We start from the raw sequence: 17,751 nt of genomic DNA, 5'->3' as shown, positions 1-17,751 counted from the left end.
TGATGTTTATTTTATTTGTTTTACATAGGAAATGCAATATTTTCTACTAAGCCTCACAGTATTAAAGCAGTTAACATATTCTTGCTTTGGAGTGTATAAAAATGTTTATCTTAACTGGTAGTTTAAATAAAAATATTTTCTAATGGCTGGGAATTATTACTAGATTTGAATTTGCCTGAACAGTTGGTTGGATGAAATAAAAATATTTTAAAATAAGATGATACTATAAAATATTTAAAATATTTGAAACTTTCTGAGGACTCATGGGCTTTAAAATTTAAAACATCAGTATTAATGTTTTTCTCTCCTTAGGTACCTGCATTATTGCATACTGGCGATATGGTTCATGGCTTGGGGCAATCAGTTGTCCAATCTGTAGACAAACGGTAATGTTTTATCCAGAAAGCATCATTTATGCTAGTTCATTATGTAAATTTTTATAATTTCTGCATCTAAATTTTGAATTATTTTTATTATCTTAAAGTTTTAATTTGAATTCCAGTTAACATATAGTGTAATATTAGTTTCAGATGTACAATATAGTGATTCAACACTTGCATATATCACCCTGAGCTCATCCAGGGTGAGCTCATCCTTAATCCCCATCATGTACTTAATGTATCTGCCCCTCTGGTAACCATCAGTTTGTTCTCTATAGTTAAGGGTCTGTTTCTTGGTTTGTCTCTCTCTCTTTTTTTCCCCCACTTTGCTTATTGGTTTCTTAAATTCCACATATGAGTGAAATCATGATATTTGTCTTTCTCTGACTGACTTATTTCATGTAAATAATACTCTCTAGCCCTATCCATGTCACTGTAAATGGCAAGATTTCATTTTTTATTATGGCTTAGTAATAACTGTACTATATTTTCTTCATTCATCAGTCGATGGATATTTGGGCTGTTTCCATAATTTGGTTATTATAGATAATACTTTTGGGTGCATGTAACCCTTTGAATGAGTATTTTTGTATTCTTTGGGTAAACACCCAGCAGTGCAGATGCTGCATCATAGGGTAGTTCTAACATGAGTAGGGGAGAGGCACAACGGGAGAGAGAGAGAATCTCAAGTATGCTCCACTCTCAGGGCAGAGCCCTGCACAAGGCTCAATTCCACAACCCTAGGATCATGAGCTAAACCAAAGCCAAGCTGGATGCTCTACTGAGCTACCCTGGCATCCCTCCATTATTTTTTAAAATGTCTTAAATTAAGACACCAAAAAAAATTCCCTTTGAAATATTTTAGTTGTAATTAAAAACAGCTGATAAATAAATCATCCTTAAAATTCTAATAAGTCTTTATTATAATACTAGCAAAGTATTATAGCTAAGCTGAGCTAGCCAATCAGGCTTAAACAAATATCCCCCTACATATACTTCTTTTGAAAAAAATATATTTCCTTTTTAATTCATTTTTAATCTGCCCTTCTCCAATGAGGGTCTAGATAGCTTTCTGTGATGGATAATAATTTGTTAAAATGTCTCTTTTGGAGATCAGACCAGTACAGTTAGTATAGAAGCTACTTTAGGAGGGAAACAGTAACTTTTTATAAACATATATTGAAGACTGAAATATCAGCACAGATGATATGTGCCACCTTTTCTCAGTTTCTTTGACAAACTGGAAAAACAAAATACTGAAAAATTCGAGAAAATGAAGTTTTTAGTTTTTTAATTAGCAAGTATAGTAAAGTAGAACATTCTATCAGTTGTATACTATATTTTTTCATAATTTCATATATACTTATTTTTCATTTAAAATCATACTGGGGTGTCTGGGTGGCTCAGTTGGTTAAGTGTCTGACTTCAGCTCAGGTCATGATCTCACAGTTTGTGGGTTCGAGCCCCACATAGGGCTCTGTGCTGACAGCTCAGACCCTGAAGCCTACTTGGGATTCTGTGTCTCCCTCTCTTTCTGCCCCTCCCTGACTCACGCTCTGTCTTTCTTTCTCAAAATAAATAAACATTAAGATAATTACCTTTCTAATAATGAGTTATGAACATGAGAAAGACAGCAGCTCCATAGGAAGTCTTCCAGTGTGCAAAATGAAGTCCTAAAAAGGATAAAGAGATTCCAAGTTAAGATGTCAAATTGAACACATATATTTACTATTGGTTACAATCCCACTAAAAGAACAGGACATTTTGTAAAGGCATAAACCCACAGAGATCAGAAAATAAACAAAATGAAGAGGCAACAATTTTTCAAGAATTCTTTGTAAAATATAACAGACATACAAAAAAGCACACAAAACAAAGAAGTATTGCTTATTGAATTACTACAAACCAACACTTCAGTAATCACCACTCCACTCAGAAGAAGTAAAACTGGCCAACAAACTCTTTGGGACCTCTTCCAAATTTTCATCCTCTCCTAGAGGCAACTACTACTGACTTTTAATAAGCATTTCTTTGATTTTCTTTATAGGTTTACATAAGTTATTGTTTAGTTTTGTCTGATTTTTGGACCTTATATGAATAAAACCATATAGCATGTATTGTTATATGAACATGCATGCGTGCACAGATACTTTCAACTTTGTTCTGGCCATCCATTTACCCCCTTTACTGCTTCCTTTTTTTGTGTGTAGAGAGAGAAGTTCAGGGCTTTATCTTCTTTCCTCCTTGCTTGTACATTCCCAAATTCTGCCTCTTTCACATTTGACTTTATAGCACATGGCAGGAGGAAAATCCTTTTTTTCTTTCTTTTTTTGTACTGCCTCTCTGGCTAATTTGATTTGTGACACAAGGCAGTCAACACTGAACTTTATTTGCCAATACCACCTCTCATAATCTTTAGCTATCTGCCAGTAACTCTGAGACCAGGCCATAGGTCTAGCAATAAAGAGTTAGTTCTGCCACCTGTTCCCTCTTCTTGGCTCTATCTATGGCTTTTCATAGGACATATATGTATTAGCAGGTGATATCCTTTGGACCACCCATAAATTATTAGAGGCTAAAGAGGTGGAGATAAAATTGTTTTTATATAATAGCTTTTGGTTCCCTAACTGTAGAATAAATGATCCTGGAAGCAAGACAGGTGGCAGATACCTGTTCCCCATCCTGTTTCGCTGGAAATAGTGCACAGGCTGCTGCTTCTGACTGTAACACACCCACCACTTCTCTTCCTGAATGTATACACGAACATACCAGCAGTCCTAGCTGACTTCAAGGGCCAGCTTGTTTCCAGCTTTCTGGGCACCCGAAGCAGAAGTCCTTCCTCTCAAACATCATTATAACCCCCACCACAGTGCCGTATAACAGGCTGTTGAACAGGTCTGCGTCCCCCTTCTATCTTGGGTGTTGTGGTTAGCAAGGGGCAGCGCTATGTCTTCATTTTTTCAGTATATGTAGCCCTCAGCACAGTGCCCCGCCTATAGTAGGTACTCAATTATTATTTATTGAAAGAAGCATTTTTACTAACAAATTTGTGAAAAGAGGCTGTACCTGCTTTCCTACCACCTGCAGCTTTTTGTCTCTCCTTTGTCTGACTGGAAAGCATCTGAGTAGTGGGAAGTTCTGGTTTTATAGATGAACCGAGGAAGGATAAAAACAGCTAGATGATTAAAACCTAAATCTGTTACTGCTCCTTCCCATTTTTATCTTACTGTACATTTCCTATTTCCATAGGCATTATTTTTTTTAATGTACTGGTTTTTCTTTTTTTCTTTTTAATTTTTTTAATGTTTATTTATTTTTGAGACAGAGAGCCAGAGCGTGAGCAGGGGAAGGGCTGAGAGAAAAGGAGACACAGAATGCAAAGCAGGCTCCAGACTCAGCTGTCAGCACAAAGCTTGATGCGGGGCTTGAACCCACAAACCGTGAGATCATGACTTGAGCTGAAGTTGGACGCTTAACCAACTGAGCCACCCAGGCACCCCTGTACTGGTTTTTCAAGATACTGTCATCTTCAGATTACCCCAGTTATACTCCTGAAATATTTGTATATTTTTACCTCTACCATGGAGGAAACCAGGCTAAAAGTATTGTGTTGTTTTACAGTATCATGAATTACTTTTTTGAGTATAGTAGGGATGGGTACTTGAGAGTGGGTCCCTGCAATAACTTAATCCCTGTATTCTGTTTGGTAGTATTCAAAGATACTTCAAATACCAGTGAGGTTGAACAATAATTATTTTAATCAAAAAAAGAAATTCCAGGGGCGCCTGGGTGTGGGTCAATCAGTTGAATGTCCTCTTGATTTCAGCTCAGGTCATGATCTCACCATTCATGGGATCAAGCTCCATGCCGGGCTCCATACTGGGCTCCATACTGACAGCACAGAGCCTGCTGGAGATCTGTCTCTCCCTCTCTGCCTGCCCCTCCCCTGCATGCACACACACTCACTCTCTCAAAAAAAAAAATCCCTAATTTTTCTCTCTGAGTGATATATATTTTTATGTCACTTTGCTGCTGAATATTTTTTTCATCTTTCTTATACCTTCGAATATTTGTTAGTCCAAACAGAGAACTATTGACTTTTCTCCTGGTGTGAACTGGAAAATATTAGAACCAGTGTTTGGTTAAGGTACCCATTTGATTTTATAGGAAATCAAATTACATTTTGCATTAGATTTTATTATAAAGCAATGATAGGTTATTTCCTTCCCCATGTTATCTTTGTTAGAAGAAATGAGTGAAATATAAATTTAGAAACTTTTCTAATTCTGTTAAATTATAACACAAAATGAAAAATTAATGCTACAGAAAGGTATAACAGTGGTTTGTTGTTGTTGTTTGTAATATACAGGTAACTTTACTGCTAACAGTATTTGGTGAAAATGACCAGTCTCAGGATGTTGTATCATTGCGTCAAGATATTAATGATTATAACCGAAGATTCTCAGGGCAGCCCAGATCTGTAAGTAATGTTATGGCAGGTGCAAAGTTACACTATAATGATACTTCTCTTTTGTAAGGTGAGAGTTACCAACAAGTATTCTTTGACTATAAAAAATCTCATTGTTTATGTGTGTTAGGTAAAGTTTTAACTAACTTCATCATTGTTGTTAATCACTGAATTATACTCTCCCAAGAACTACAGTTTTCTATCTAAAAAAAGGAGGATTATAAAAGTCTTTATGAAAGAAGCGTGTAACTTGAGAACTTCTGAAAAGTTTTACAGTTGTGTTTTCCTCTTTTTTACTTACTCTGATCTCCTGTTTGAAATGTTTTCCTGAGTAACCCTGGGTGTAGGGCAGGTTTTTTTTGTATATCATTTTAGCTACTCAAAAGCATTTGATTTTTAAAGGACATATTAACTTTACAGTTTACCTCCTCCCCCCCAAAATGGCATTTGATAGATTATAAACTGTCACATTTACTGACTCATTCCAGTTTTTTCAAAGTCTAACCAAGAATTCTAGAAATAATGTGCATGACTAAATATGTACTTCAAAAATCAGAATACTCTACACACAGATTTATATGGAAAGCCTAGACCTGTCCTCTGAGCTCTAGACTGTACCTCTCCACTTGGATGTCCCATATGCACCTCAAACACGACATGCACAGTATTGAACTCAGTGTACTCCCGTTTTCAGTCTTAATTTTGATTTCTCATTCTCTTCATCTGTCTCTAAAAAAGTTGGCATCATTTCTTTTCTCTTTTTGGGAAATCCTGTCATTTTTGTTTCATAAAACTGTCCTGTATATATAGCCATCATACTAGCCCAAGCCACCATCATCTCTTGCTTAGAATAACTGCAAGTGGCCCCTTCACTGTGACTTTTTTCTCTGCAGAGCAGCCCAAGTAATATTTTGAAAACATAAGTAAGACCATGATATTCTTATATTTTAAAACTTCCAACATTGTGGAATAATGTTCTAACTCCTTACTGTGCCTACACAGCCCCGCATGACCTGGTCTCTCCCTTCCCCTCATCCAAAATGCTTCACCTCCGCCAGTCACCTTTCAGCTCTCAAAATACACTTCAAGTCTTTCCACCTAATGCTTTTACACGTGACCCCTTGGTTTGGGGTGCTTGTCCCTCTGCTTTCTTATCCTTTAGGTCACTATTAAATGGACCTTCCTCAAAGAGGGTTTCCCTAATCAGCTAAGGTATTCTCTATTGTTGTCCCTCCATACATTTCCTTTGTAGCATTTATTACAAACAGTACTCATATCTTGTTCAGTATCTTTTTCTCAGTAGTAAAAGCTTCATGAGGGCAAGGGCCATGTTTATATATTCATTGTTATATTCTCATTGTCAATTGTAATGCATGGGATACAAGAGGCCCTTAATATTTGTTGAATAAATGAATAAGCTATCCTTAAGAATTGATACTACACTTGCAGTCAAGAATATAAGCTATTAAAATGTTTCAGTATTAAACACTTGTGTGCTCTTGTGCACCCTTGCACATGTTCCTTATACTGTGGTGTCATGTACATTTAAAGGCATATCCGTGTGGATAAAGGTTAAATCTTCTAGATTTTTAAACAAAAAGAAAACAATCTAATCAGTGTTGTCCTCCACAGTTATCTGGGAATTTCTTCTTCTATTTTTCATCCAGCATTTTTTAAATATGTTCTGCAGTGACATCTATATGATGATTCTTTGAAAATTCACATGTTCCAAATTCAAGAACTACCACTGACCTTAAAAAAATCATTTTAAGATATCCATTCATATTTATAAGTGTGAAGCATACCATTGCTCAATTATTATTTTTTGGTACATATCAGATATTTAATAAGAAGTCCTCATAGGTTCTGAAATCATAATGTAATAGAGACATTTAGCTCTTACTTTGATATGCTGCAGCCTGCTAAGTTGGAGTAAAATTGTGATTAATATGCAGACATTTCTTAATAACCCATTTCATACTTCTTGCCTATTTATTATAGATTTTATGTAAATGATACCATATGAGAAGTCAACAAATAGCTCTGATAAAGGACAGAAAAATATTCAAAAGATATACTGTCTGGTTACTAGAATATTTAAACTAACTTACCATAGACTTCGTGAAAATTGTGTACCTGTCTTGCTTTAAATATTAGTTTCTCCCATAAAGAATAGGAAATTAACATTTGGAAGTGATTCTAAAAAGACCATTTTATTTTTTGTGACCAGTTTTCCAAAAAGGATTTATAAGATTATCTGGTGGAGTTTATAAAATTGTTTCCTTAGAAAATAGTTCTTCCCATTTGTGTCTCCCCATCCCTCTCATTTGGCACTTGTTAAATAAACAAAATACATACCTAGACTTGGATATAGTAATTATATGGATTATTAAAAATAGCTGAACTGTTACAGTGGAATGACCATAGGAAGTGACTTTCTTCCTCTGGCCAGTTTCTCTGCATCTCCCAGCCCGTGAGAAATAAGATAAAGAAAGAAATTATATTGAGAAGTCATGGTAGTTTATTACTACATAGGACCTTATAGATCATGTAGTCAATGAGTAGACTACACAAAACAAATGAGAAGTTTGCAGTTAAAGGATAAACTAACTTGCTCAAAGCAAGACAAATAGATATTTCTTAACAGCTCTATTTAGATGTATTTTACATGTCATAAAGTGCAACCTGTATACAATTCAATGGTCTTTCATGTATTCAGTGTAAATGTAATCAAATTATCACTATAATCTAGTTTTAGAATATTTTCATCATCCCATCCTTTCCCATTCTCCCCTTTCCTGTCCCCTCCCCACAGACCTTGGCAACCACTAATTTACTTTCTGTCTCTATAGATTTGGCTATTTTGAATACTTCATCATTTCATTGAAATGGGATCATACAGTATATGGCCTTTTGTCTTTGACTTGTTTCACTTAGCTTGCTGTTTTCAAGGTTCATCCATATTGTGATATAAATATCAGAACTTCATTGCTTTTTATGGCTAAATAATATATCACATTTTGTTTATCCATTCAGTTGATGGACATTTGAATTGTTTCTACTTTTTCATTATTATGAATAATGTTTCCATTAACGTTTGTTTACCAGTTTTTGTCTGGACATATGTTCTTATTCCTCTTGGGTATATACCTCATTATGGAATTGCTGGATATTATGATAATTCTATGTTTAACATTTAGAGGAACTGCCAGGAGGCCAATCATTCCCACCAGTAGTTTATGAGTCTTCTAATTTCTCTGAATCCCTCAATTTTAAAAAATTTATGTAATTTGTACATTTTCAGCTGTGAAAATTATGCTCACTTATTTAAAATCCCAGTAATTGGTGTTTCTTTACATATTCAGAAACTTAATCATTTTCAGAAAGGTAGGATCTGGCATTCCAAAAATCACTGTGGCAGTTAGTAATTCACTTAAACGAAAGCCAAATAAACATCTTAAGATAGAGTCCCTTTCATTGCTATTCTCAGACTGTCAAAGTCCTCCAAGTTAACATGTCTATAATGTATACTACTTATATATTATCTAGCAACAGACAAGGACCATTTAGTAGTGCTTGTGGCACATCATACTCCGTTAGTTGTTGCTGGATCTCTAGGAGGTTAAACAACTTGCCCCAAGGGCACCAGACTACTAAGTGATTGACTTGGAGTTTAAACCCAGACCTGTCTGACTTTAGAGCTGAGATTTGGGAGGTTCCTCATTTCGTTTATTAATTCAAATAGAGGCTTGAGTTTTGCCTCACTGCATCCTATATTTTCAAGTTTGTGGACATTTTAGTTGCCTTCTAGTTATCTGCAATAAGATCTATTTTATAAGAACCTAGTAATGAAAGATCTGCCTGAAGTAAAATATATAACTGTAAAATATGTGAAACTCCTTAACTCATGTTAACTGCATTTGCACATTGTAAGAAAATTGTATTATTTTCAAGTCTGACATATTAGATAACAAATCCTATTTGTTCTTTCCTCTGCCAGATTATGGAAAGAATTATGGATCTACCCACTTTACTGAGGCATGCATTCAGGGAAATGTTTTCAGTTGGGGGCCTTTTCTGGATGTTCCGCATCAGGATAATACTTTGTTTAATGGGAGCTTTTTTCTATCTTATATCACCTCTAGATTTTGTACCTGAAGCCTTGTTTGGAATTCTAGGCTTTCTAGATGATTTCTTTGTCATCTTTTTGTTGCTCATCTACATCTCTATTATGTATCGAGAAGTGATAACACAGAGACTAAACAGGTGAAAAAATGTGAGTTTACTAAAGTAATTCAGCTAATGTGTGAAATCAAACAGGACTCATGGCAACATAAAGTATTTGAATATTATTGTCCGAGCATAAAACCACTGTATGACGAACATTTTATTTCATTTAGCAAATGTCTAGCAATACATGACTGGAATTTATACATGTACAGGTTCTAATATTAAAGTTAGAATTATAATAATTTACAATTATATCTTGATTCTGTGTTGTCTATGGTGTCTCTGGAATTATATAAAAAGGGATGATTTTTATATCTTTTTTCCCAAAAATTACTCAGATTAATTGGATATATATAGTAAGATAACGTTTTACAGTTTATCCAATTTATCCTTCTCAGTGAGTACCTATATGATAATATATTGCTATGAGATGCGTCTAAATATTTTTGTTACAATAAAATACTGTACAATATTGGGAGAAAGTCAGTGTTTCTTTGAGTACTAGCGAAGTTTTATGCACTCAGAGCAGCTGTGCTTTTTCATTCTGATATAATTGTAACAATAATAATAGTAACAACAAAAAATGAAAGAAGAAACTTGAAGTTTATAATTTGATTCATATTCTGGTTTATAAGACAGATCTTTATCAGTAGAAGAATTACAGGATATAAGACATTGATCTCCAGTCATTACTCTTGATTTTCTCACTTAGGACATTTGAACAAGAGTTTGGTCCTTTTATAAGAATGGTATATACAAGTAACTGTAAAGGGGAATTTTTTTCACGAACCTCTCTGATACTGCAAACACATAGTAGTTTGATGCATTTCTAAGGAAAGTAGATTTTCATAGTTATGAGCATTAAAAACATTAGGAGGGTAAAGGAACACTATTTAAATTTGAAAAGAGAAATTACTGGTGAGCTCTACCAACCGAATGGGCAAATTTGATTTTCTCTGGTCAGAAAACTTTTGTAAACTGTCCCTAGATGGCAGCATAGAGCCCAGATTCTTCAGGTCTAACTGAAGGAGCAAATGTCAGGGCAATTCACTAAGAAAGTTACCTTTTTTGATAGCTACAGCTTAAATCCCTGGTGCTCTCATCTGCAGTTTTCTGTTTTAGAATATTCAAAACCACAAGTGTTATGAAATCCTAACTCCTTCTGGTGGCACTACTCATTTGCAAAGCGGACAGCAGGGTAGTCATTGATGCCCAGGGGTCAGTGTTAGATATGTCACCTGCAGTCACTGATAGTCATACTGTCTGTTCAGGTATTATTAGTGAGCCTCATTATGTAGTAATAGGGAGAAAAAAACCAAATCTATCACATTCCTTCAAGTTCATCAGTCTAAGTAGTCATCAACTAATGAGATGCTGAATGAAATATCAATAACCGTGTTTTCTAATTTGAGCCTAGGACAAAGCTGTTGCTTGTCATAGAGAAAAGCAGTGCTTAGACATAGCACATTATAATTAAAGCATTTCTTACATACTTTTAATTTTATCCTTAGGACAGTTATGTGAAGGCCTTCCTTTTCACAGATGAAATCCATATGTTACAGGCCAAAGTTTTTTTTTGCCTGAACCCACACACAAATAAGTGACTGAACAGGTATTAACTATATTCTTAGACTTCCTAGTGTGGGTTCAAGTAGATAAAAAGGTTATTATGAAGAGGAGAAGCAGGAGAGAAAGTGGGATGCTTGGGAAGTCTTTCAGAACACATTGGAGTAGCTTAACTTAGGTGATTCTAAGAGGAAAGGTCTAGAAAGGTTATACACCAAGACTTCATGAATCCTAATTCTACACTTCCAAATCAAATGTCTAATGCAGACAGTGGCATGCTTCATAGAAAACATTTCAGCTGCAGTCACAAGTTGAAAAGTAATGAGTTAAGAAGTTTCTACACCACCACTTACCAGACTAGAAATGGATTTTTCACCAATTACAGATTAGGTGTAGGGCTACAGCAGTGTCATTTTTTGGAAAAGATTTAATTTTCTGTGCATGTATTCTGCTTCACGTGTCATGTTTGTAGTTACAATTTTATTGTAATATTTGGAATTCTTTCTAAGACTCTCCTGGTAGAAGTGTATAGTACCAATCTTGTAACATACAAGAACACTATATAAAATGAAGTCTTATTAAACTAAAAAGGGAACATGTAGACATCTCAGAATTTTAGACCTGCTTATTATGTCCTCTTTACTGATCACTGGTAATATATGTGGAAGGGATCTGAGAGAGTATTTAAAGTAAGTAGTCAGTCAGTGTTTTAAACATCATAGTATTACTTTATGATTCAGAGTTAGATCATATAAATCAAAAGAACAATTTGGATCTTTGTAAATAGCAATATTGTAACTTTCACAAAAACATGGCCAAAAACAACCCCAGAAGGAGAAGATAACTTTGGGCAGCTCTGTGGGGAACACGATGGAGAAACAATTATTATAACTGTCCACTGGAACAGTGGTTTCAGCTACCACACAGTTCCCAGCATTTGAGAGCAACAAGAGACGAAAAGACTTTGTCAGTCCCTGTGGCTGTGCAGATACAAACCTCAAAGGACTGTTTCAGTGGACTCATGGTTGGGTCCAAACTTTGTGATTTAAGTTGTCAAGCGGATACTCTTTTGAATAAAAGCAACGTATCTAAAATTAAAAACTTGTGTCCTTTTTTTAATATTTGCTTTAAAATTCAGAACTCCTGAAATAGCACTGAAATGTCCACTAATGGACATCTGATGCTCATCACATTTCTTCTATTTTTTTGTTTGATGTTTATTTGTTGGAGTGCCTGAGTGGCTGGTTGAGCATCTGACTTTGGCTCAGGTCATGATCTCGCTGTCATGAGTTTGAGCCCCACCTTGGGCTCTGTGCAGACAGCTCAGACAGAGCCTGGAACATGCTTCCAATTCTGTGTCTTCCCCTCTCTCTGCCCCTTACCAGCTCATGCCCTATCTCTTTGTCTCTCAAAAAAGAATAAATGATTAAAAAATTAAAAATATTTATTCTGAAAAAGAGTGTGCATACACACCAACGAGGGAGGGGCAGAGAGCAGGGAGGTGGATGAGGGAGTCTCAAGCAGACTCTGCACTGTCAGCACAGAGCCTGATGCAGGGCTGGATCTCACCAACTGAGAGATGATGGCCTGAGCCCAACTCAAGAGTGAAGACTGAGCCACCCAAGTGTACCTCATCACATTTCTAATTAATTATGCTTAAGATAATTTTAAATTGAAAAAGAAGAAATGTTCTTGAGGAAAATTTTTTGATCCGGGCAATCTATTCTGGACAATATAGGTGAATTAGAAATTAGGCCTATACCCTGATTCTCCATCCCTATTTCTTTTGAGCTTATATTTGAGAACTGAAATGTTCTTTTTTTTAACTTACTTTTTAAACTTTAACTCCAATATAATTAACATACAGTTAATATTATATTAGTTCAGGTGTACAGTACAGTGATTCAACAGTTCTATACATTCCTCAGTGTTCAACATTATACCTGGGCTCTTAATCCCCTTCACTGAGTCCACCCATCACCTCACCCATCTCCCCACTGGTTCTCTGTATTTTATATAGATATATAATATTTAAGAGGTTAAGTAGGGTTACCTATTTCTTTCTTAGATTTGTTTCTTGAATTCCATAGGAGTGAAATCATACAGTATTTGTCTTTCTCTGACTTCATTTCACTTACCATTATACCCTCCAGATCCATCCATATTGTTGCAAATAACAAGATTTCATTCTTTTTTATGGCTGAGTATTATTCTATTGTGTATACACACACACACACACACACACTGCAACTTTTTCATCTTTCAATGGACATGTGGGCTGCTTTCATATCTTAGCCATTGTAAATAATGCTGCAGTAAACATATGGGTGCCTATATCTTTTTGAATTAGTTTTTTCATTTTCTTTGGGTAAAGACCCCGTAGTGAATTGCTGGATCACATAGTAATTCTATTACTTTTCTGAGGAACCTCCATACTGTTTTTCAGTGGCTGCACCAGTTTGCCTTCTCACCATCAGTGCAAAAGGGTTCAATTTTCTCCACCTCATGAACACTTGTTTCTCAGGCTTTTGATTTTAGCCACTCTGACATGTATAATATCTCATTGCAGTTTTGATTTGCATTTTCCTGATGATTAGTGATGTGAACATCTTTTCACGTTTATTGATGATCTGTACATCTTTGGAGAAATGTCTGTTCATGCCTTCTGCCCATTTTGTAATTGGATTATTTACTTTGGTGGTGTTGAGTTGTATAAATTCTTTATATGTTTTGGATATTGACTCCTTATCAGATAGATGATTTGCAAATATCTTCTCCCATTCAGTAGGTTGTCTTTTTGTTGCTTGTTTCATTTGCAGTAGTATGTTCTAGGGAACATACCTAGAAAAATGTTGCTACAGCTGATGTCAGAGAGAATATTGCCTGCACTCTCTTCAAGGACTTTTATGGTTGCAGGTCCCATGCTTAGGTCTTTAATCCATATTGAATTTGTTTTTGTGTATACTGACATCAAGTAGTCCAGTTTCATTCTGTTGCATGTAGCTGTCCAGTTTTCCTAACACCATTTGTTGAAGAGACTGTGTCTTGGGGCATCTGGGTGGCTCAATCAGTTACGCATCTGACTCTTCATTTTGGTTCAGGTCATGTTCTCACAATTCCTGAGATTGAGCCCAACATTGGGCTCTGTGCTAACAACACTGGGCCTTTCTCTCTCTCTCTCTCAAAATAAATATAAAAAAAATAAAGAGAGACTATCTTTTCCCCATTGCATATTCTTGCCTCCTTTGTTGAAGACTGGCCACATAATAGTGCATTAATTTCTGGGCTATCCCACTAATCTCTGGTCTACTTTTTTTTGCCAGTATCATACTGTTTGATTACTACAGCTTTGTAGTATATCTTAATGTCTGGGATTGTGATACCTCCCCCCTTGTTCTTCTTTCCCAAGAATGGTTTGGCTATTCAGGGCCTTTTGTGGTTCCATACAAAATTTAATGTTATTTTTTCTAGTTCTGTGAAAAATGCTGTTGGTATTTGCATTGAGTCTATAGATTGCTTTGGGTAGTACAAACATTGTAATAATGTTAATTATTCCAATCCATGAGAATAGTATATCTTTTATTTGTTGTCATCTTTAGTTTGTTTCATCTATGTTTTATAGTTTTCAGAGTATAGGACTTTCACCTCCTTGGTTAAATTTATCCCTAGGTATTTCATTATTTTTGGTACAATTATAAATGGAATTATTTTTTTAATTTCTTTCTGCTACTTCCTTATTAATACATAAAAATGCTACAGATTTCTGTATATTGATTTTGTATCCTACAACCTTATTAGATTCATTTATTAGTTCTAGTAGTATTTTGTTGGGGAGTCTAGGGTTTCCTATATATAATATCAGGTCATCTGCAAAAAGTGACAGTTTTACTTCTTTCTTACCAATTTGAATGCCTTTTTCTTTTTATTGTCTGATTGCTATGGCTAGGACTTCAGTTCTATTTTGAATAAAAGTGGTGGGAGTGGACATCATTGTCATGTTCCAGAACTTAGGGGAAAAGTCTCAGTTTTTCACCATTAAGTATGTTGCTGTGGGTTTTTCATATATGGCCTTTATTATATTGAGGTATGTTCCCTCAAACCTACTTTGTTGAGGGTTTTTATCATGAATCGATGTTGTACTTTGTCAGGTGCTTTTTCTACATTTATTAAAATGATCCATATGGTTTTTGTCTTCTCTTGTGATGTTGAAATGTTCTTTTCTGCGTCTGTATCTTTATGTTTGCACCAACACTTTCTTCCACCACTCTTTGAAATAGAAATGTACTGATGTACTCCAGGTTCTTCTATTTTGCTAAAGAGCAGCCCAAAACCCTGGGAGTGGGTCAGAATAGGAAAGGGCACTCAAGTTTTTATAGCCCTAAGACTTATGAGTTTCCCAGAACCAGCCAGTGGGCTCTAAGGGCTATTGATAGGAAGTGATAATTATAGAAATAAAGACAATCACTGAACTTTTGTTATTCTCCCAAAACCGGACCGTCTTCATGGCATCAGTATTTGTTTTAAGCATTGAGATACTGACTGCAAGCGAATCTGAAGTATTACCAGTCATTGTCCTCTTCATCCACCTGCACACCCTGATTTGTTCTATATCCCAGAAGGATGCACAAGAGGAATAAACACCTTGTTAGAAACACTGAACGTGTTTGGACACTGTCCTTAGTTTTTCAGACCTGTGGTATATAGTGTGGTTTTTTTTTTTTTTAGAGAGCGAGCACAAGTGGGGGAGGAGCAGAGAGGAAGACATAGAATCCAAAGCAGGCTCCAGGCTGTGAGCTGTCAGCACAGAGCCCGATGCAGGGCTCAAACTCATCAACTGTGAGATCATGACCTGAGTCGAAGTCAGATGCTTAACCAGGTGAGCCACCCAGTTACCCCTAGCTGTAGTAGGCCTTTTGATGGGTATATAGTTTATGTGATGTAGGAAAAGACTAAGGGCTAATGATGTTTTAAACTTAGTGTTATAGGGGTACCTGGGTGGCTCAGTTGGTTAAGCATCTGACTTCTGCTCAGGTCACGATCTCATGATTCATGGGTTTGAGTTCCGGGTCAGGCTGTGTGCTGACAGCTTGGAGCCTGGAGCCTGTTTCTGATTCTGTGTCTCCCTCTCTGTCCCTCCCCTATTAGCACTCTGCCTCTCTCTCTCTCCTAACATTAAAACATTTTTTTAACTTGCTGGTATCTAATAGTTCACATTTTAATTTGTTTACAAACACAAAATTTTGAAATTCCTGATAATCATATCAAAACATGAACCCTTCTAATCAGTCTTCGAGAAAATATGTGTATCTATATGAAAATTAATCTGTTTCTCTAATTCTAGAATATAGTGGAAGGGACCTTACAAAAACAGATGAAAGCTATTGATAGCTCCCCAGAAAAATGCATACACACACACACATATATAATTTTCTTTCATTTTCAGAAGATTCAAAGACCTTGGCATTCATGGATTCCAAATTAAGAATTCTTCATTTAGTCCCATAGCTTTACTCTACAGATAAGTATAATGAGAGCCAGAGAATGAATGCTAAGTTTTTTTTAGTAAAAGTTGTTTATAGAAAAAGAAAGCATAGGTTGGCTAGAAATTAAAATCTAAACTTTGATATCAGTGAGTTTAAAACAACTTTAGTCCTTAGCCTCTCCTATCTCAGGACAGGTGGCTTACTTTTTTCCAGTTTATCAAACAAGAAGACAAAGTTAAGCCTTCTACAATAATTGTGAGAAAACTTATATTTTTAATGTCAAGGGTTTTCTTTTTTCCTTAAAAACTGTATTCATCTCTTTCCTTAAAGAGTCAGTAAGTGAATCAGCTCTTGGCTTCTTAAGACTTTGAAAAAACATCTAACCAACCTTTCTCAATTTACCTGTATTTATTTTCATTCTTTAAATGGTTATATAAAGCTAAGGTATATATTCAGCTTTGATATTTATGTAAGGTGCCAAATGAAGAGATCACATGAGCTTATAAATATCTCTCATTCTCTAAAAGAAAGGCAATTTTACATGTCTTGTATAGCCCTTGTTTGCTTAATAAACTGTTTTAGTTTATTAAAGTAGAATAAACACCAGAGATTTTCTAAATGAAGATTTAGAGGTGAGATGATGAAGTATCATAAAGTAAACACACTGTTTAGCCACCACTTCAGTCAAAACACACATTACCACCATCCTGTAAGCCCCTTTTCATTGCCTCTTTCCCAAAGTAACTTCCTCTGACTTTCACTTACCTTTGTTACTCTACAAAAAGTAGGATCGGGGGTGCCTGGGTGGCTCAGTGGGTTAAGCCTCCGACTTCGGCTCAGGTCATGATCTCACGTTCGTGGGTTCGAGCCCCGCATCAGGCTCTGTGCTGACAGCTAGCTCAGGGCCTGGAGCCTGCTTCCGGTTCTGTGTCTCCTTCTCTCTCTGCCCCTCCCCCTCTCATGTTCTGTCTCTCTCTGTATCAAAAGTAAATAAAACATTAAAAAAAAAGTTTTAAAAAAGTAGGATCGGATCCTATATTTACTTTTGTGTGACTTCTTCAATATTATGTGTATAAAAAGTATCCATGTTTTATGTGTGTAAAAACTATGTTGTGGGCCATGGCTTTACTTTGATCACTGTATAGTAATTCTTTATACCACAATTTATTCATTCAACTATTAACAGACATTTTGAGGGGTACCTGGGTGGCTTAGTTGGTTAAGCATCCGACTTCGGCTCAAGTCATGATCTCACGGTTCGTGGGTTCGAGCCCCGCATCAGGCTCTGTGCTGACGGCTAGCTCAGAGCCTGGAGCCTGTCTTCGAATTCTGTGTTTCCCTCTCTCTCTGACCTTCCCCTGATCATGCTGTCTCTCTCAAAAAATAAATAAAACATTAAAAAAACAGGCATTTTGATAGCTTCTATCAATTTTTTAAAAAGGCAGATGATCATCTCTGAAAGTAAAAATGTTTCCTCACAGTCACCCTTTGACCAGTTGAGAACAGTTATGTGAGCCTTAGGAAGTGTTGAGAAGAAATGGAGAGAAGAAAACCAGACAATGATTGTAAATTAGAGAAAGTGAAAATTATTGTCTATTAAGTAAATAAATTAATCTATAGGCCA

The 17,751-nt window shown here is 35.8% G+C and overlaps 1 protein-coding gene across 7 annotated transcripts in view; it reads left to right on the top strand.

The window, feature by feature from the left end:
* RNF170 (ring finger protein 170) overlaps positions 1 to 11,745 on the top strand; it is a 33,438-nt gene extending 21,693 nt beyond the window's left edge. For all 7 annotated transcript variants that reach the window (XM_029936668.1, XM_029936680.1, XM_029936710.1 and 4 more), the window contains 3 exons: positions 313 to 386; positions 4,750 to 4,860; positions 8,849 to 11,745. In XM_029936668.1, coding sequence (XP_029792528.1) covers positions 313 to 386; positions 4,750 to 4,860; positions 8,849 to 9,118 — 455 coding nt within the window. In that variant the 3' untranslated portion in view covers positions 9,119 to 11,745. The remainder of the gene's footprint in view (positions 1 to 312; positions 387 to 4,749; positions 4,861 to 8,848) is intronic.
* The last annotated feature ends 6,006 nt before the right edge of the window (positions 11,746 to 17,751 follow it).

The sequence above is a fragment of the Suricata suricatta genome, chromosome 1 (genome assembly GCF_006229205.1).
Source record: "Suricata suricatta isolate VVHF042 chromosome 1, meerkat_22Aug2017_6uvM2_HiC, whole genome shotgun sequence".
Taxonomy (NCBI): domain Eukaryota; kingdom Metazoa; phylum Chordata; class Mammalia; order Carnivora; family Herpestidae; genus Suricata; species Suricata suricatta.
This window is presented reverse-complemented; position numbering and strand designations above follow the sequence as displayed.